General features: G+C 42.2%; 1 protein-coding gene and 1 pseudogene across 4 annotated transcripts; both read right to left on the bottom strand.

Moving 5' to 3' along the window:
- Window positions 1-1224: 1224 nt before the first annotated feature.
- Trim21 (tripartite motif containing 21) lies at window positions 1225-9373 on the bottom strand. Of its 4 annotated transcripts, none has more exons than XM_046441796.2 (7): window positions 9272-9373; window positions 7609-8060; window positions 7013-7108; window positions 5754-5984; window positions 4337-4359; window positions 3601-3701; window positions 1225-3322 (listed from the first exon to the last, which is right to left on the bottom strand). In XM_046441796.2, exons 2-7 carry the CDS (start codon window positions 8014-8016, stop codon window positions 2745-2747), a joined length of 1437 nt encoding a protein of 478 aa, XP_046297752.1. In that variant the 5' UTR covers window positions 8017-8060; window positions 9272-9373; the 3' UTR covers window positions 1225-2744. The 4 variants fall into 4 exon arrangements, with proteins under 4 accessions (XP_046297752.1, XP_046297753.1, XP_046297751.1 ...); XM_046441797.2 differs by lacking the exon at window positions 9272-9373 and adding an exon at window positions 9026-9259; XM_046441795.2 differs by lacking the exon at window positions 9272-9373 and having other exon boundaries at window positions 1225-2978; window positions 3147-3322; window positions 7609-8997.
- A 2267-nt stretch (window positions 9374-11640) lies between these two features.
- On the bottom strand, window positions 11641-12662 carry LOC124090976 (prothymosin alpha-like; annotated as a pseudogene).
- Window positions 12663-20626: the final 7964 nt, after the last annotated feature.

The following is a 20626-nucleotide window of genomic DNA, read 5'->3' as shown; positions in this document are numbered from 1 at the left end:
GTCCCGATTGTAGATTTATTATAAGGGTGTGAGAGAACTAAGTATAAATAGGATCCTGACTCTACATAACACAGGGTAAATTGTGGATACATTTAAAACTTTTCTGTTCTGCTTTTAGTCCCCAAGGGGTGGAAAGTTGATTCATGAGTTTATCTCCCACTTCTGTTATCATTCATGAATTAAAAGTCTCCTTCACTGTTCAATCCATTTTATTGGTTCCACAATTCTGAAAGGTAAAATGAGCCCAATCTTTGGGGACAACATGGGTTACAACAGGACTGAGGGGTTGGAATTCCAAGGGAGAGGGGTGAGGTGAGTGGGATGGGGCAGAATCATCCAAGTCGTCTTGAATCTGGAGGAAAGGAAGAGGTGAGAACAGGCAGAATAGTCTCTTCTATCAGAGAGGAAACAGATGATGAAGGATGCTCTGTGTTTGAGAAAGCAAGGAGAAGGAAAAGGAGGAAGTTGTCACAACATACTTTCTAGGCAGAGTCTGTGTCCCACCTCCTACTTCTGAACCCAGAAACCACACTACCCTCCTGGATCTCTTTCTGCTGAGGCTGTCAGATGCTATGCCCTCTCCACAGAAATGCAATGTTGGTCACTGCAATTGTGCCTATTCTGTCCTCCCATAGGGAGACTCCTGCTCCAGACACACAGGCCTGAGGTACACATATTTGAGAGAGCTTGTTAGTGGCCGAATCCATGGTTTGGATTTCTTTTTTATGCCCTTTCACACACACCGCTTTCCACCATCAAACCATTCAAGCTGGAGATGTGCGCTGGGGGCAGGACTTTGAGATGAGGTAAGCTGGTCACAACAGGAAGGAGATGAAACTCATTTCACCATCACTATTTGCATGGAGGGGAAAATAAAAGCAAATCCTCTCCTCACCTTGGATGATGGGATACTTCATCCTCAGAAGTATCTTTTTAGGAGAACCTGGAAGACAAACTTGTTCTTTCTCCTTGGTTCTGTGTGTCACCTGCTGACCTGGAATGCATGCTGACAGACATATTTCTCCAGGCTCAAAACCACTTCCTCATAATTGGAGATGTGGCCACAGCCACCCTTCTCTGCTATGTCTTAGAAACACTTATTCTATGTAAACCAGAAATACTTGCCTAAAGAAAGGGGAATTTGAAAGTGGGGTGATAAAACTGGATGTTCTAGGGAGAGTAGGAGTTTGCCATTTTTCTGGGAAGAACAATGAAATCAGGGGGCATGTTCATCAGCTTTTTATTCCTGTGACAAAAATACCTGACAAGAACAACTTAGAGGAGGAAACGTTTATTTGGGTTCAGTTTCAGAAGTTCAATCCAAGGCCGATTAACTCCATTTCTTTGGGCCTAAAGTAAGGCAGACCATCATGGTAGAAGGGTGGGGTAGAGGAAAGCAGCTCATCATATGGTAGTGGCAACCATAAAAAATAAAAGCAACAAAAAAACCCCACAACCCAGATAAAGCAAAGAGCCAGGGTGAAGAGATAATCTCCAAGGGCTTACTGTGACCTATTGCCTCCAGCCACATCCCACCTGCCTGTAGTTACATCTAGTACAGCAATCCTTTCAAACTGTTAATACATTTAATGAATCAGTCACTGATTGGGTCATAGCTCTCATAATCATTTTACCCCTGAACATGGCTGCATTGGATGACATGAACTTTTGGGGGAATACCCCCTATCCAAATCATAATAGGGGGTTGTTCCAGGCTGGACTATATGAACAGTGTTCCAGGAACTTTGATGTTATCACTAGTAAAAATATGAGAACATGGACAGAAGGTGTTTTTGCTGAAAGCTCAGTTCTTGTCCCCCATGGCAATTCAATAACAAGGACAAAGTTTTGAGCAAAGGAGATACACAGGGGACTCCTGTCCCAAAGGCAGTGATTCTGCCCATCAGCAGGAACAAGGGGGCTTTTAAAGAGGTGATTCAGAAACCACATTCCCTGTGTTCTGTCAGAGTTGCAACTTACTTATTTGGGAGACAGTCATTTCTGATTTTGTGGTACCATCCCCAAAGTTTGGGTTACTTTGTTCCTAAGGTGGGTGTGTACTCAAGGACAGATAAATCTGGTTACAATGGGGAAGAAAGGTAATCCTGCTTCCCCAAGACTAGGGAGGAGCAGGGAGAGAAGAGAAAGAAAGGTCCATTTAAAAAATAAGTTGCAATGGCAGAGCAGCAAGGGCTGTATTAAAAAACAAAAAACAAAAACAAAAATCCACAAACCTTGTACAATGCTAAAAAAACCCCAAAACCCACCAACATTAATTATGTTTAGAACTGTTCAAGTATTTGGGGTTTAAGTCTGTGGATTGTGGCTCAGTGGTAGAGTGCTTGCCTAGCATGCATTAGGTCCCAGGTTCAATCCCCAGCACAGTAGGGAACCTCAATATTTGGGGTTTAAGGAACAATGAGTAAATTGGAGACTGAAAGCACAATGTAGTTAGGAAGCCCTTTTCCAAACCATGAAAAAGACAGGCCAAAGGTAATAGCCTAGAGATAGATATTGTTATACAAGTCACATAAAGGAGGCAGAAACATGGTTTTTGGTCGAGTTTTGAGTCAGATATGAGGAACTGCCTTCACTTGAGGGCATCCTAAAGGAATCTAGGGCAGGGATATTGATATTGAAGGTCATCTGGCTTTCAGTGATCTCCCTGCTAAAGCCTGCTTGCCGAGACCCTGCCACCTATGCAGAGACAAGATAGTTCAGAGTTCATGGGATAAAGGCAGGGTTCATGGCTGAGAAGGGACACCCGATTTTGACCATCCCGTTTTCAGTGGACAGAGGGCCAGAGGGCCTGCATTTCCTCCTCCATCATTGAAACCAGGGTTGAAGAAGGGCCGCAGGGGTTCCGTGAAGGCACATTCAGAGAAGGTGTAGATGAGGGAGCCATGATCAGTGATGTTATAGAAGGAGACGATGCCATCCTCATAATTCAAAAAAATCCCAACTTGGCACGGAGGCACCTGAAGATGGAGGGGAGTCTGGGGACAAGTGCCAGCCTCATACTTTTCTTTGTTCCACAACCAAATTGTCCAGAAACCATTCTCAGTATTGACCAAAAATTGCCCCTTCCTCCGTACAGAGTTTTTGCAGACCCCCAGGTCCCAGGCCTCCTTTCCTGTCACATTTACCTCCCAGTAGTGTTTTCCAGAGTTGAAGCTCTGGGCACCGAGGACTATAGGGTAATTATCAAATCTCTCTTCATTTTCTGGTACATCCTGTCGGGTGTTTCCAAGTCTCACTCGTCTCCTATCCTCTGAAAGGATGAGCCATGGATTGGCTGTGTCTTGATCCAGAGTGATGTATACTACAGAAAGAGGACATAGGTCTTGTGTGTTATAGGGGCAGTGTCAGTAATCCTGTGCTCCTCATGGGGAGACACTCCCCATTGAGGGGGTGACCCTGAACATCATATGATGAAATGACACCCAGCCAACTCCAGCCTTATCCTGACATCTGAAGGAACCTTCTCTAACTATTCCCCATGTACCCTGACCTGCCACCTCTCCTTCTTGACCCCGAGATCCTCTGCCCTCCCATTATTCCCTTTTGCTCTAACCTAGCAACTCCTAGAGGTCACCTCACCTCCATAGGTCCTCAGCATTTTCTTTAGTCCTGGCACGTGACAGATACTTCTTAGGTCTGGGGAGTCAATGTCCAGCTTCTTCAGGTTCCAGGACTCACTCCTGGGGGAAAGAATTCGAGATCTGTCTCCCACTTCTATCCTACATCCTAATGAAACTTATAAACACCTCATGTTCTAGTGTCCAGGTGAGAGAAAAAAAAAAAAAAAGAAAGAATATGGTGTTTAATTTCTATCAAAGAGTTCCTGGGTCCATGAACCTCTGCAGACTGTGGGTATTCTACAGTTCTTCTCAAGCCCAGGGTCAACACACAAGTGTGTTCTGTTTCATTTTACAGGCAAGGCATGTGATATAGGCTGAATCACTTCTCTAATGAACCTTGAGGAATCTTGCCCATGCAGTGGATCTTACTCATGGCTCATTCTGAGAGGTTTGCAACTGGTTAGGTCACATCTAGAAAATAAGTCCCAGCAGGCTGTGGATTCAGAACTTCCCAGAACATCCTTGTTTGTTGGAGCTTTACTGTATGACAATGCGATAGTCTGATTACTTTGGACAATTTACCAATTGAGGTGTCCATTTATTAGCTTTATGAGACCAGAAAATATTTTATAGAGGGTCAGGTCTTTGAGATTTGGGAGGCATATGTAGAAAGGCATGCCCTGAAATTTTTCCCGTCAATCAATAGATATGCGCTTCCTGCCACCCGTTCTTTTGGGGAGAAAATTTCTCCTTACCTTTCCAGGACAACTTTCACCTCCTGAGGAGAAAAGAGAGAGTGTAAGTTTTGGAGTTTCAGACTCAAATGTAGAGTTTAGTGTTGTGGTAAGGTGGTATCACCCTCTGATCCCTGGGGATCCGCTTTGCCCTGGTCCTCTGGTCCAAGGCCCAAATGATGATTCTGACCAGCTTGTAGCAGAAAGAATGTGGGGATGCTTGTGGGGTAACCAGAAACCCAGCATAGGTGTATCCTACAGCCAGGGAAGGATCCTCAGTTTAAGGACTCCGATTCAGAAAACAAATTGGAAAGATCAGATTCTTAGAGGGGGTTGGGGGAGGAAGGAAGGTGGAAGAGGGAAAATAGCACAGCCTGAGAAAAGCCCAGAGACAGTCACGGGGAAAGAGGCTCAGGTAGGATGCCCAGAAACAGCACCCTTTTACTTGTGGGCCGAGTTGTTTGGAGAAGGTTTAGTTAATGCTGTGTCCTGTGCTGTGGGTAATGTTGTCCAATCAACTGAGCATATTAGATTGCAGGGCTGGAGGCCCTCACATGGGAACTGGCTCACTCCTAGGCCCAATCAAAAGGGCATCAGGAAGTCCAGTTCAGTGTTGGGCAGAAGACAGCCTGCCAAGTCAAGCCAATATAAATCAGACAGTGGCTCTGTCTTTAAAACAAGAACAACAACAAGAAACAGGACTATTTTCATGACCACATCTGACTGGAAAGGTGTGGGAAAAGAACCATAGAACATTAGAGCAGAGGAACTTCTGATACCACTTTGTTTTCCAAAGTGAGGACAACATAACCCATTGGTGGATGCAAGATGATTTTAAGCAGGACATACATACATTAAAAAAAAAAAAAAAGCAAAGTTAATCTTTACTTTTACTACTTCAGTGAACTTCGTTAAATCATTTGATTTAGTCTGATTAACATCTCTTAACAACTATTTCTTAGTTGTCTTATTTATGAAATGGAAAGTAGTATCACCCACAAAGTTTGGCAAGTCATATGTATTGTAAGAATTTGTAGTTATTAATAAATACATGAAAATTGGCTACTATTGTTCTAGAAAAAATCTTTTAAAACTAAATGTATTCAGGAAAAAGTGAGGCAATTTAAAGAAAAATAACATTAAGATCATTTAGTCCGTAGAAATAGCAGAGAGTGTACAGATGATGTGCTTATGAGTAACAGTAGGAGAACTATCGTTATTTAGTCCACTGGTATCAAAAATAGAGACGACAGGTCTAGAAAAGAAAAGGGGCTTAAGCTAGAGTTGTGGAGAGAATTGGTGGCAGAGCAGGAGCCACTGTCTCTTAAGTTTCACTTCATTTTTTTTTAGTTGTATTTATTAAAAACCTCCTCATGGTTAGATATTTATCTCAATTTTTTCCCCTCAATCACTCCTAGAACCCTTCTTCCCAACTCACCTGCAGGAGCTCCAGTGCTGAGCCCCGACTCTTCCACTCCAGCTCCGAGATCAGCTCTTGCAGGGCCTGGCTTTGCCGGGCCAGTTCAGCTTCCGTCTCCCCCAGGATTCTAAGTTGTTCCATCTCATCCTTCTCCAGCTTCTGCATCTGCCTCTGTTCTTCTTCATCCAGAAAGATTTTCTGCTGCATAAACTCTGCATGAATCCTTGATTTGTGTGTCTCAACCTGCCTCTTTATGTGAGGAGAAAGAGATGGTTTCTATGAAAATTTCCCAAGCTTTGGGGATGGAGGTGTTGTTGCCCATTTCTGTCTCTTGAAGACTCAACAGTCTGATTATGTCTGAGAACTCACACACACACAATTTTCTGGGGACTTTGGTAGGCAAGTGTATGAAGCTTCTGGAATTAGCATTGGTAGTGGTAGGGGCACATTGTAGCTATCCTACAATCACAGCCACATCAACATATGGCATCAGCAGATACTTCTCAACCTTTCTTCCAAAATGCAGTTGAAAGTCCATTTGTCCTTTGCATCTCAAGGAGTTACAGAGAGTAAAACCTGCTCTCACTCATGACAACTTCACAAAGACAGGATCACAATACCATTCCTAAATTCCAGGGAAAGGGTGGCTTTGGGATATTCTTGGATTGCCCTTTCCTGCTAGAGACTAGAGGGCCAACCAATAACATAGAATATACTCTTTTACCACTGTCAGGGTATAAGTGGCAAAAGGGTATATGTACTGAGATCCTTCCATAGCCCTCTGATCCTGGACACTCCCTACCTCTTCTAGAAAAAAAAATCACCATTTTGGAATAGGCTTTAGTTCTCCATTATACTTTGGGCCAGAGACCTGGACACGGTCAAGCAACTATCTGGTCAGACTGTTTTTTCCTGCCTCTGACCTTGATGGATTCCTTCAGTCTGTCTTCATAGCCCCTGCCATTTACTAATATGGCCTCACAGTTGGTTTCTTTCTTAGGATAACTCTGTCACAGACACCGAAATGCTGATGCTGTAATCCCCTGAAACTGGGCTCAGAATAGCTCAGTTTGAGCCTTTCAGTACCTTCTCCAGTGATGCTCAATCTTTATGCCTGTTAAAAAGCCCCCATTCTTTTTATTCCTCTCTATACAGAGACCTAGGAGGTAGACCATTCATAGAGTGAGATATACCAACTCCATTCCTCCTCAAAGGTATAGCTAGTTAAGATTCCCCAAGTTCAAGAACCTGGGCCCTTCCCAGACTTTAACTCTTGCCTTCCAGTCTGCTCTCTTCATTGCAAGATCCACTTCCAACTTCTCGGTCAACTCCTGCTTTTTTCTCAGTTTCTCTAATGCCTTTTGGAGCTTCTCCTGTGGAGAAGGATAGCAGGTTAATCCCTCACCAGACCAAAAAGTAGGATGAGGGGCGTGGATTGGGGCAAGATCATATTGGTTCTTAGAAAAAGACCAAGTACAAAGAAGGAGGGAGGACTAGAGACTGACTGACACAGGAATTCCCATCTACAGAATTCCTACTCCAAAATTTTACTTTGGCAAAAACCTAATACGTCTTATGAAACAGAGCTCTTCTAATGGGGTGGCAGGATGGGGGTATTACTCATTTCTAATTAACCAGGAGGCCAAGAGGAAACATGATCTTTGAAGTATTTTCCCATAGCAGATCCCCTATCCTTGGGAGGAGAAGGTTGTAACCTGCAATTTCCCCTTAGACAGGGAAGGAAAGAAGTATTCCTCCTTTTCCCCCAACTTCAACTCCAGAGGTAGCTCTTTTCTTTCTGCTGCTCTAGGGAACAGACACTCATCAGGGCCCATCTTCTCCAGGGATTCCAGTGTTTGTGCTAATGTCTCACCTGATATTCCTGAGCAGCCTCCTCAATAGGGACCATGGTGTGGTCACGGTGTTTCTTGGATTGGGCACACACCCAGCAAAGGGCCTGCCCATCTTTCTCACAGAACAGGTGAAGTTTCTCTCCATGCACAGCACAGCGCGCTCCCTGTGTGTCTTTCTTGGCATCCTGGCCTATTCGTCGAAGGTTTTCCACCATGTTGGCTAGCTGCCGGTTGGGCCTGAGGTGCCTGAGCATAAAGTGCCGCCGGCACACAGGACAGACACTGCCTCCGTCTTTCCCAACCCGAGAGATGCATTCTTGGCAGAAGCTGTGGCCACATTCGATGTTCACAGGATCCACCATGGGATCGAGGCAGATAGCGCATGTGACCTCTTCCCACATCATTTCCAGGGGTATTGCTGAGGCCATAGTGGTGATGTCCCTCTTAAGCAGAACTGAAGATTTTGGGGAGGCTTATGGGTAGAGAATAAGGGAAAAGAGAAGATGAGGTTTGTATGAGAAAAACTATCTATAACTAGTCTATAAGAGGAAGACATGAGACTGAACTGGAGGAGTGAAAATAAGAATTTATCAAACTGACCACCAAGGACCTCTCTGTAGTCTGGCCCAATGATCCAGTCAGAGGAGGAAATCAAGTCTCCAGAGGAAGTAGAGAAGATTGGTGGGAACCTTAGAGGTAAAGCTGTTGAATTATACATGATGAGTGATACTTTCATCATGCCCATCCCTGCTTAAATCCTCAGTGCCCAGTCTTTTCCCATCTACATTCTCCCATCTCATGCCACCAAGCCATCATGTCAATTATAAGCTAATTATAATAGTGACCATTTACCATGTACCTTCCACACTCCACAGAGGTGATTCATGTTTTACACCTGGTCTTCATTAATCTATAAAATAATGGCAGGAGTTGGGTGACATACAGTCATGCGCCACATGACATACTGGTCAGTGATGGACTGCACTATGGTACAACAATAGTTTATATCATATAACCCAGGTGTGTAATAGGCTACATTATCTAGGTTTGTGTAAGTACACTCTGATGCTTGCATAACAGTGAAATCAGTTAATAGTACATCATTAAGGGATGTATGATTGCTTATGTCAAAATAAATGTAAATGTATATTATATACAGATGTTTTGAATATATGTATGTGCATTCAAGGATACATATGCGTACAGACAGACACATACACAGCACTCACTGGGATCTCTCAGCTGTTCCAAACTTAGAACCTGACTCCACTTCCTCTAGGTGAACATTCTAAATGGGCTGCCCCTCAACCCCCAGAAGGGGGACTTTGGCAGGGGGAGGGGGTCGTCTCATGTAGGTTCCCCTGGGCCACCCTCTGGGCTCAGTTATAATGCTAATTCCTCCCAGCTTCACCAATCCCCTTGTCCCAGCTGAGATACCTGCATCCAGGGCAGCGGGAGCCCCTTCCAGGTGACTCTGAAGTCACTCAGAGCGCAGCTTCCTCCCAGACAGGCCAGCATGGGATGAACCCCTGGGCATGGGGGAGCCAGCACTCCTGTCCAGAAGGCGCTAGGACTAAGTGCTCTAGGGTGGTCACTGGTTGGAAGGGGCTCTTCAAATCCTGGCATGGGGGAGAGGTCCCCTTGGCAGGACCGGGGTGCCTTGGTCTAGCAGGCCCCACTTACCTGATCAGTTGGCCGTGGCTCCCTATTTCACTTTCAGTTTCCTCTCAGAGGCAAGCCTGAAAGGAAATGGGAGGAGCAGTGGGAGGAGCAATGGGAGGAGCGGAGAACTGAAGGGCGTGGGGAGGAGAGAGGCGACTAGTTAGAGAGGAGAGAGGGGATGTGGGCGGGAGAAAGCAAAGCGGAGGCGGGCGGTGTCAGCTGTCTCTGGCTTCTGGGAAGCAGGGACCAGGGAAAGCACAGAGCAGTCAGCCGAGGGCACGCCCCCTGCCGTGTGTCTCCTTTGACTAAAATGTTTCTCTACAAATGGAAGTGTGGCTGCTTTGACACTGATCCTCACTCCACACCTATGTGCTGTGTCCACGTCTGGGAGCTGCTCTTGAGGTGGTCTGGATGCAGAGGCAAGGCAGGGCGCTATCTTTTGCTTGCCATCATCTGCCGTCTTCCAGAAATGAATTCTTTTTCACATAACGGATATTTTTTTTAAAATCCAGGGGTGGGAGATTTGTTCCACGAAGTCTAAGGCAGATGTCATTCCAATGAGTGCAACGGACTTGGCATTTATTGAAGAAAAAACAAAACAAAAAACGGTATTCTTGTCACTGAACTAGGGATAGTCTCAGGTCATTATTGTGATAAGATACATAGAACATAAAAATTACCATCCTAATCATTTACATGATTGAGTACACTCATTGTTGGGTAACCACCATCGTCCACCTGCAGATCTTTTTCATCAGCCTAACCTGAAATTCTCTACCCCTTAAACATTAAATGTACCCATTTATATGCCTCCTCCAGTCCCTGACAGCCACCCCTTCACTTACTGCCTCTGTAAATTTGACTAATGTAGATGACTCATGTAAGTGGAATCAAAGTATTTGTTTCATGGCTACTTCACTTACCATGATGTCCTCCAGGTTCATCCATTATTGTCACATGTGCCAATATTCTTCCTTTTTAAGACTGAATAATATGAACGGATAAACTAAATGCATATATGTTGAGGGACACTGGGCTTGCTTCCACCTTTGGGCTATCATAATAATGATGTGTCTGGTTATGTTTTTTAAGCTATACAACAATTTGGTGATTTAGGGGTTTTTACAGTCACATTGCAGGAGACACACTGAGGCTGAACATAGTGAAGCTACTTGCTTGAGGTGACATAGTAGACATAAGAGCACTAGAGCTGAAGGTATAGGAAAGAGCCTCATTTTGGCAACATCCCTGAGAGAGTAGAAGTTTCAAGGCAGAGAGCAATGAGTGGACATAAACTGTAGAGGAGAAAAGGGTGGCGAGACTGGAATTCTCAGTTCCTTTCAACATAAACTTATTAAGTTATAAGGGACCAAGAAATGTCTAAACAAATATAAAGGAAAGTTCAAGATATAGAAAACCTAAAAATACTTCATGCTTTGAAATTTCCAGGTCTATTTAAAAGTTTTTCTTTCTCCGTGAAAGACTATCAGGTGACAATTCCAGATTGTACTCAATTTCAGGAACATAAGTATTCCCAGAAAGCAGAACAGATACAGATCACTTCTTCCTTGATTTTTTTTTTTTTAAAACTGAGTTTGTAGACACTCAAATTGACTGCTTTAAACACGGCAGACCCTTTGTTGTTTCCAGCAGATGAGTAAGCCATCACTGAAGGTTAGGTCTCATAATAAAGCAGACGTGGATTCAGCACCGATTCTGCTAGGTGCCTACTTATCTACTAACTAAATAAAGTTAAGTAGTTTACTCATCTACTTAATAAAGATTAATACACATTCCACAGGGTAGTTTTGGCATGTCCAATAATGTGCACACAGATCGATTAACACATGCATGGATGCTACATTTTCCACCTTGGTAATTTAGAATGAGTGGCAACTTTGGTCTTGAAGTCCTCTCATCTACTCACAGTACTGTGGTACTTCAGTGTTCTTTTCCTAGTTAAGTATTCCACATCTTTACTTCTGAAGGATCAGTGTCCTTAATGTCCCTGCCCAGAACATTGCTTTTATTATTAAATAGAATGAGAATCTCTCCAGTGTATACCTTGGGTTTTAGACTTTGTCATCCTTGCCCCATTATCTGTTATTCTTGTAACAGGAATAAGTCATTCTGGCCAGTATAAGAAGTCTGACCTTGCCAATTTCTGTAGTGCCTTACAAAGACCAGAGACGAGATAATTACAGATTTCAGTTTATTAGAACCTGGTTGCTATCTCTGGTGGAAGGGCTTTCCCTTCTTCACTAGGATTTCCAAACTGGTTTAAACTCATGTTCCATAAGCGAGTTATTAGTTTGAAAGAAATCTTATACTCTAATAAAGAAGATAGTGAAGGCATTGATAAATCTCTTTTTTTTTTTTTTTCAGCAAAATAAAATTCCGGTTTATTGTTGGACAACATTGTTTCACACATACATCAAACAGGCCAAAAAAAATAAACAGCAACTTCATAGACAAAAAAAGGAAAAAAAAAAAAGAAACCTTTTTATCTTTGGCCTTTTTAACCATCTCATACAAACCAACTACTTATAGTACAGCTAAAGTACAGACACAAAAAAAGTTACTGGAATGCTCGGAATAAGATTGTTTTTTTGTTGTTTTTGCTTTTTTTACAAGGTTTTTTTTCTCCTTTGAGATTATAATGAACATGGTCACACCACAAGTAAAGTCAGAAGTAGGACAGAGAACGCTCCAAAGGCTGGTTTGGTCATCCGAGATCATTAAAAATGGCTGACCCCTAACAATATGTACAAAAATATAAGATGTAAATAAAAAATACAAACAAATTTTCCTTTTTTAAAGTACTTTTAAGAAAAAAAGCAGGGCCTTGGAAGTTTTGGTTCTTTTTTCCTCCCCTGTTGCAAATTCACGTTGTGGTTTTGGTTGGGTGGTGAAGAGCGCACGTCATCTGCGGGTGGCACTGCCCGTGGTGGGCGGGCGGGCCTCTCTACTCGAAGGTGACCACGTTTAGATTCTGAGACGGGAAGTGGAGGGTGAATAGGTCACGGTGGCCTTTTATTTTTAGTTTAACTTTTCCTTTTTTGCTGTCTAGTCATCCTCATCGGTCTTCGGCTTCTTGGTATCAACATCATCATCCTCGTCATCTTCAGCTGCCCGTTTGCCCGTAGCTGCCTCAGCCTCCTCATCTTCATCTCCATCCTCTTCCTCACCATCACCTTCCTTCTCCCTCCTCTTCCTCACCACCCTCTTCCTCTTCTTCATCTACCTCATTGTCAGCCTCCTGCTCCCCATTTTCCTCATTAGCATTCCCATTAGCAGGGGCGTCTCTTCCATTCTCTGCCTCCTCCACAACTTCCTTCTTCTCCTTTAAGTCCTTGGTGGTGAGTTCAGAGCTAGTGTCCACGGCTGCGTCTGACATGGTGGGGCACGCCGGTGATCCTGATCCGATGCAGTGGGTTAAAAAGGAAACTAGAGTTCAGGGACTCTGGCAATAGAGCTGCCGGAGTCCGCGGCGGAGGTGGAGGCGGGCGGCGGAGGTTGTTGCCGCGAGAGGGGAGCTGGACCCAGGAACAATGCAAAGATGGCTTTTCAGAGCAGCCAGTGGGGCGATAAATTTCTTAAGTCATATAATTTGCCCATATAGTCTGGAAGATATACACGACTTAAACAGACCAATATCAAAGTGAGGAAATAGAAGAAGCCAACCAAGAAAAGCCCAGGACTGGACGGATATACAGCCGAGTTTTACAAGACCTTTAAAGAAGAACTAATTCCAATACTCCACAGGTTCAGGAAATAGAAAAAGAGGGAGTACTTCCAAATTCATTCTGCGAGGCCACTATCACCCTGATTCCTAAACCAGAAAAAGAGATCTCAAAGAAAGAAAATTTCAAACCAATATCTCTAGTAAATATATGTGCAAAAATCCTCAATAAAATTCTGGCAAATCGGATACAAAAACATATAAAAAAGATTGTGAACCATGATCAAGTGGGATTCATCCCCGGGATGCAAGGTTGGTTCAACATATGGAAATCAATAAACATAATTCATCACATCAATAGACTTAAAGAGAACCATATGATCATCTCAATAGATGCAGAAAAAGCATTTGACAAAATATAGCACCCCTTTATGTTCAAAACACTAGAAAAACTAGGGATAACAGGAACGTAATTCAATATTGTAAAAGCTATCTACGCTAAGCCTCAGGCCAGCATATTCTAAAGAGAATAACTGAAGGCATTCCCTCCAAAATTTGGAACAAGACAGGGATGCCCTCTCTTACCACTTCTATTCAATAGTTCTTGAAACACTATCCAGAGCAATTAGATGAAAGAAATTAAAGGAATAACTATAGGAAAAGAAGAACTTAAACTAGCATATTTGCTGATGATATGATTCTATATCTAGAAGACCCAAAAAACACTCTTCCAAGAGATTTCTAGAACTAGTAAATGAATTCAGCAAAGTGGCAGGATATAAAATCAACACCCATAAATCAAAGGCATTCCTGTTTATCAGTGACAAATTCTCTGAAAAGGAAGTGAAGAAAACTCCCCCATTTACAATATCCTAAAAAAATAAAATACTTGGGAATCAACCTAACAAAAGAGGTGAAAGATCTTTACAATGAAAACTATAGAACCCTAAAGAGAAATAGAAGACCTTAGAAGATGGAAAGAGCTACCTTGCTCATGGATAGGCAGAATTAATATTATTAAAATGACCATACTACCAAAAGCACTATACAGGTTCAATGCAATTCCAATCAAAATCCCAATGGCATTCCTCATAGAAATAGAAAATGCAGTCATGAAATTCATCTGGAAAAATAAGAGACCCAGAATAGCTAAAGCAATTCTAAGCAAGAAGAGTGAAATAGATGGTATTGCTATACCAGACCTTAAACTACACTATAGAGCAATAGTAACAAAACCAGCATGGTACTGGCACCAAAACAGACTAGTAGACCAATGGAATAGAATAGAGGACACAGAGACTAACCCACAAAATTACAACTATCTTATATTAGACAAAGGTGCCAAAACCATGCAATGGAGAAAGGATAGCATCTTCAACAAATGGTGCTGGGGAAACTGGAAATCCATATGCAACAAAATGAAATTGAATCCCTATCTCTCACCATGTACAAAAGTTAACTCAAAATGGATCAAGGATCTAGGGATTAAACCAGAGACTCTGCGTCTAATAGAAGAAAAAGTAGGCCCTAAACTCCATCACATGGGGCTAGGCCGCAACTCCCTTAATAAGATGCCTATAGCACAAGAATTAAAACCAAGAATCAACAAATGGAATGGATTCAAACTAAAAAGTTTTTTTCTCAGCAAAAGAAATAATATGTGAGGTGAATAGGGAGCCTACATCCTGGGAACAAATTTTTACCCCTCACATATCAGAAGAGGATATACAATCAACAAATATGCAAAAAATGCTCATCTCTAGCAATCAGAGAAATGCAAATTAAAACTATTCTAAGATACCATATCACTCCAGTAGAATGGCAGCCATTATGAAGTCAAACAACAGGTGCTGGCGAGGATGCGGGGAAAAAGGTACACTCATACACTGCTGGTGGGACTGAAAATTGGTGCAGCCAATTTGGAAAGCAGTATGGAGATTCCTTGGAAAACTGGGAACGGAACCACCATTTGACCCAGCTATTCCTTTTCTCAGACTATACCCAAAGGACCTAAAAACAACATATTATAGGGACACAGCCACATGTTTATAGCAGCACAATTCACAACAGCTAAACTGTGGAGCCAACCTAGATGTCCTTCAGTGGATGAATGGATTAAAAAAAATGTGACATTTATACACAATGGAATATTACTCAGCAATAAAAAAGAATAAGATCATGGCATTTGCAGGGAAATGGATGTCATTAGAGAAAGTTATGCTAAGTGAAGTTAGCCACCCCCCCCCCCCCAAATGCCGAATGTCTTCTGATATAAGGGGGGTGACTCAAAATGGGGTTGGGAGGGAGGGCAAGGGAAGAAGATTACCTCTGGATAGGGAATAGGGGTGGGAGGGAAAGGGAGGGAGAAGGGGAATAGCATGGATGGTGAAAGGAGACCCTCATCACTATACAAAATACATGTATGAAGATGTGAGTTTGGTGTCAACATACCTTATATACAATCAGAGATGATAAATTATGATATAATGGTGTATTAAGAATTGTAATGCAAAAAACAAATATTTTTTTTAAAAAAGAAATGAGTAGGAAGATGAAGTGGCCCCCAAGTCTCTAAAGAGTGTTTATTTTAGATAGAAAAAAAATGTCATCACATAAAGTTTGGTGATTTCTCAATTTTAGAGCATGTTATATAGAATAGTGGATTTTTCATGTTCACATACGCATATAGCATATTTTTATTATTTCCACCCCTGTAAGGGTAAGTTGCTTGTTTTAACCATGTATTAGAATTTATCAGACAGCCATCCAATCTGATAGGAATATTGCCTATTTTGTGGGGGCAGATTTCTCTTGTTTTAAAGTAACATGGTACTAGAAGACTGTTTAGACCCTGCTAGGAATAGTAAAAAGAATCAGGGTCAGAGTTGGTATTTTGTGTACAAGTGCCTATAGTAACAGGGATAGAAGCTGCCTGAGCTCCATAGCCTGGATTCCTCCTGAGGAATATCTGTTCACCACTGCTGACAAGGACACTTATCCATGAGCCCACTGAACAAGCAGCCAGTGACGGGGACAGAGTCTGATCAACATCCACAAGATGGGTCATTCTCTCTCATCGTTGAGCACCTCCTCTGTATTAGATGTCTTCTGGTGGGCTTTTACAGACAAAATATTTCCACACTCTTTATAAAGGGTTTCAAAACACACCATGCCCATAACACTTCTCATCAATATTTTAATCTTGTTATTTCTTTTAGCAGTTTCTGACTCACAGACCAATCCATTTAATAGAGTTAAGGTGGCAGTTTATATACACTCATATGTAAACTCAGTTTTTCTTCTAATCACAGGGGATAATCATTTGCTTAAAGCTGTCCACGGGGAAGATCTTCATCATTGTCTTTCAGGGTGACTGTATGAACACTAATCTTGTGCACCATCTCAGATTTTCTTCAATCCTTTCATTCTATTAGCACCCTAATAGTGCTGGGCCACTACTTTATACACACTTTTAGATTTGGATAAAACATTGTGGGGCAAGGGATCCAAATTTTTAAGCAGCCATTATGGGTCAGTTGACAGACAAAGTGCAAGAGTGTGAGGATTAATTTTGGTTGTCAATTTGACTGGATTGAGGGATGCCTGGAGAATTGGTAAAGCATGTGCTTGTGAGGGTGTGTCCAGAGAAGGTTGAGAAGTGGCTTAAAGCGAGTGCGGAAGGCACACTCTGAATGTGAATGGCACCATCCCAACAGGCTGGGGGCCTGGATGGAATGAAAAACGGAAGTGGGAGACTAGCTCTTGCTCCTCTTTCCTTGCCTGTTTAGTTTGAAAGAAACAAGTGGGAACATGATACTTTAGCAGATTTTTTTTTTTTTTGCTGCTGCTGCCACCCGAGTATACAGAAACTACAATGCTTGAAACTTTTCTGTGAATCTAAAATTACTCCAAAATAATTTTATTAAAAATTCAGATAAGAACAGTGGAATGAATCTGACCTAAGTTTCCTATGTACATATATGAATATACCACAGTGGATCAACATTCTACATGTCTACAAGACACTAATAAAACCTCTAATAGAGAGATAAGTAGAGTGAAGGGAATGGGGGAGGGAGGAGGGGAGATAAAGGTGAAGTTCTGGGAACTGAATTAGAGCAAATTATATTCCATGCCTTTATAATTTTACTAATGTAAGTAACTAAGAAGAACCAATAAAAAAGAATAAACTATTTCATTGAAAAAGAAACTCCCTACAACCTGTGCCTATGAATGGTAGGGGGAAGGTTAATGTGACATGTTGGATATAGAAGAGTCTAGATAGATTAAAAGTTGGTTTTGGTAACTATTGGAAAATAAAAGCAGTATGTGTAAAGCTACTGTAAGCCCTATTCTAAGTGCTTTCATGTATTTTAATAGAATTTTAACAATGATCTCATGAAGTAACCATTAGCTCTGGTTTATAAATAAAGACTAAGGCTCAAGGAAGTAATTTGCTCATTGCCACATAGTTGACAAGTGAAGATCTAGATATAGAGCTCAGCTTTTCCATTACATCATGCTTGATGGATAGTCTCCAAGGGTATTTCTGGGAGAGAAAGATTCCTTTATTTTCAACCATCGTCATCCCTCAGGTCAAACCCTAAAGTTAGATAGGAATTCCCTTTCTCCCAAGATGCTTCCCGTGTCTAAAGCACTCATGCACATCTCTTTGCTTATACTGCCTGTTCTCTTACACTGTGGAATTTTGCAAGAGTCTGCTCTCATTCTTTCTGGAAGCAGAAATTCCTTGTGGTCTGTTGCCCCATGAGGACAGAGTGTGTTCCACTCTAACTACTCTTTTGTCCCCAACCTGTCTCCATTTAGCATGCAATTCATAGGGCTGGCTCTGAGGGAAGTGCAGGGATTCAGTATGGTGTGTCTTAGTGTCCTCCCAGTGCCCCCTAAGAAAACTCATCCATGCTAAATCAGGATGCACTACTTGATGCTTCCCCCAAAGTCCCAGAGCTGCCTGGCCCAGAACTCAGGGGGCTCAGGAAGTTCAACTATGTAAATCTCTCGGATTTGCACCAGCATCCCAGCAGACCTGTTATTTCCCTACCTACACCAGAAAGATTATGAAGTACTGGCTTTTAATGACACAGCAAGAAATGTTTTTCGCAAACAGAAGGGCAGATGAAAGGAGACACAAGCTCTGGAGCTGTGGTGAGTGCAGGGACGAGGGCATCTAAACCTGGTCTATGCTGAGGGCACGTGGCCTTGCACCTCCAGCCCCCATCAGCATTTCTGCCTTGAGCAGCACTGAATGGTATCAGGGTGGGGAACTTCCTTCCAGGACATTTCAAAGGCTGAGGGTGAGAGTTACCTTAAGGTTTTTGCCAATTCTGCTTGAGTTGGCATCTGTGAGGAGGTCTTGTCACATCATAGCTCTTTTTGAGCTCGATGGTCTGAACCAAGGAACATGGTCATCTTATGATGAAAGGAGACACTATCCCTCCTCAATCTGGGAGAAATCAATGGATAGTTGTCCAAGATCATTGGCAATGAGTGCTCCTAACACAGGCAGAATCTGCCAGGTATCCTGAAACCTACTGTGGGACTTAAAAAAAATAACTACAGGGAAAAGATAAATTTCTTGTGCATTTACATGATGGTGAGATTCATGTATGTACATAGGAGAATCAGATTCATTCAACTGTCTTTTTTCCTATCCCCCTCCCTTTTCTTTGTCTACTGTGGGACTTTTGATTATGGGGTGAAGATAGCAAGAATAAGGACACTGCCTAAACCTGCAGCCTGGTTGCTAGACTAAACCTCCTCCACGATGGCATATTCTGACTAGTTTGAGCAGGGGCAGTGGGGAAATCCATCTTCATCTTATAATAGCCTTCTAGGTCTGTGTTAGCTTACGTAACAGCTGATCATAACACCAAGGCTTAGGCTTTCTTGAACTATTGGTCCCCACCAATAGTTAAAGTACTCTTATTCTTTTATACGTGAGAATGTTCAGGACATAAGTGGGGCATGTTTCTTAAACCTCTAATAGAAATAGTAAAGCCAGGATTCAAACCCAGAACAGCAGATCTAGAGCACAATTTTTTGGGGTACCAGGGATTGAATTCAGAGACACTTAAATGACTGGGGCTGTAGTTCAGTGATTAATTTTTATTTCCAGACAGGGTCTTGCTGAATTGCTTAGGGCCTCGCTAAGTTGCTGAGACTGGCTTTGAACTTAAGATCCTCTTGCCTCAGCCTCCCAAACTGTTGGGATTACAAGCATGTACCACTGCACATGGCTTTTTAAAATTGATCAGAGAGAATTTATTCAGGAGATTTTTAATAAAAGTATCACTTTCAATTTTTTTTTTAACAAAATGAATATTGAGATGTGGTATAGCACGGTACCATGTATTAAAAAAAAAAAAAAAACCCAAGATCTGATTATTGGAAAGTATTTCTCACTATTCAGCTCTTCAACTGAAGTCTCCTACAGAGGACAGAAAGTTGCCCCTTTATTTCATAAGAATGTCATAGCAGAAGATACTCAAACTTCCTCACACATTCTGCAGTCATCTCTGCCATATAATGAAAACTTTAAACAGCTAGTAAACAATTGGAGGTGAGGAAAGCCCAAGTCATTTTGGGGGGAGCTGGGGACTCTGCAGTCTGACTTTTGGTTATAGGTGTCTGACCCAGATAGGCTGAAGCTAAACTTATTTTGGATAGGTTGGGTGTTAGACCCAGTTTTGGCTAACACCAATATGGGCTTGGGAAAAAAGTTGGGTTTCTGGTTCCTGCCCCGCAGCAGTGCCAGGACTTACACTCCCCTCTTAGGCCCAGGACTCAGCTGGCAAAGCCAGAGGCTTAGAGCCTCCCATTCCCTTGAGTGCTGGAGACTGATGCTTGGTTGCTATAGAAACCTTCTTGAAGGCAGAGGGTCTCCAGCCTTCTTTAAGCTGGGTCATTTCCTTTGAGGACTCATAGCTTGGCTTTTGGGAATAGATTTCCGATAAAAAAAAAAAAAAAAAAGAAAGTTCTTCCTCAGAAGAATCTACTCTGTATTGATTCTTTATCCATCCTTCTACCTACCCATCATCTACATAAGGTGGTGGGGGATGAGAAAGATTTACCAGATTGCTTGGTTGCCTTCTCAGGAGATTAGTACTTCTAGGAGAAAATTCTTCTTAAGCCACTAGCCTATAACTAAACTTACAATATGCAATATATGGTGGTCAATAAGCATATAGGCTCCTTACTGATTTAGGACTTTTCTATGCAGAACCTCAAGGATTGATACATTTAAATGTTCAGGGAGGAAGTGGGGAAGATTATGAGGTGATCCTGAAAACATGCAATTCTATTTCATCCCCTTTGGGGATAGATATTTTCAGCATTGACAGTGTTGATAGTCATTTAGTTAATAATGCCGCAGCCTACCAGTGTTTAAGAATGTGGGCTCTGGAACCAGGCTGCCTGAATTTGTGCTCTGGCTCAGTCACATCTAACTTCATGACCTTAGGCAAGTTATTGAGCCACCTGGTGCCTCAGTTTTCCCATGTGCAACATGGGAATGATAATTATACCTACTTCACAAGGTAGTAAATCCTCAATAAGTAGTAACCATTTTAATGCTTATTATGTGCCAGGCATGGTTTTAAGTCCTATATTTTTCATTTAGTCTTTATAACCATCAAGAGACATATTTTAAAAAAATTTTAATAATGAGAATGAGG

Source organism: Marmota monax, unplaced genomic scaffold, assembly GCF_021218885.2.
Source record: "Marmota monax isolate L192 unplaced genomic scaffold, Marmota_monax_Labrador192_F-V1.1 WCK01_AAM20220418_F8-fsc00068, whole genome shotgun sequence".
Taxonomy (NCBI): Eukaryota; Metazoa; Chordata; class Mammalia; order Rodentia; family Sciuridae; genus Marmota; species Marmota monax.
Note: the sequence above shows the minus strand (reverse complement) of the source record. Positions and strands in the feature narration are given on the sequence as shown.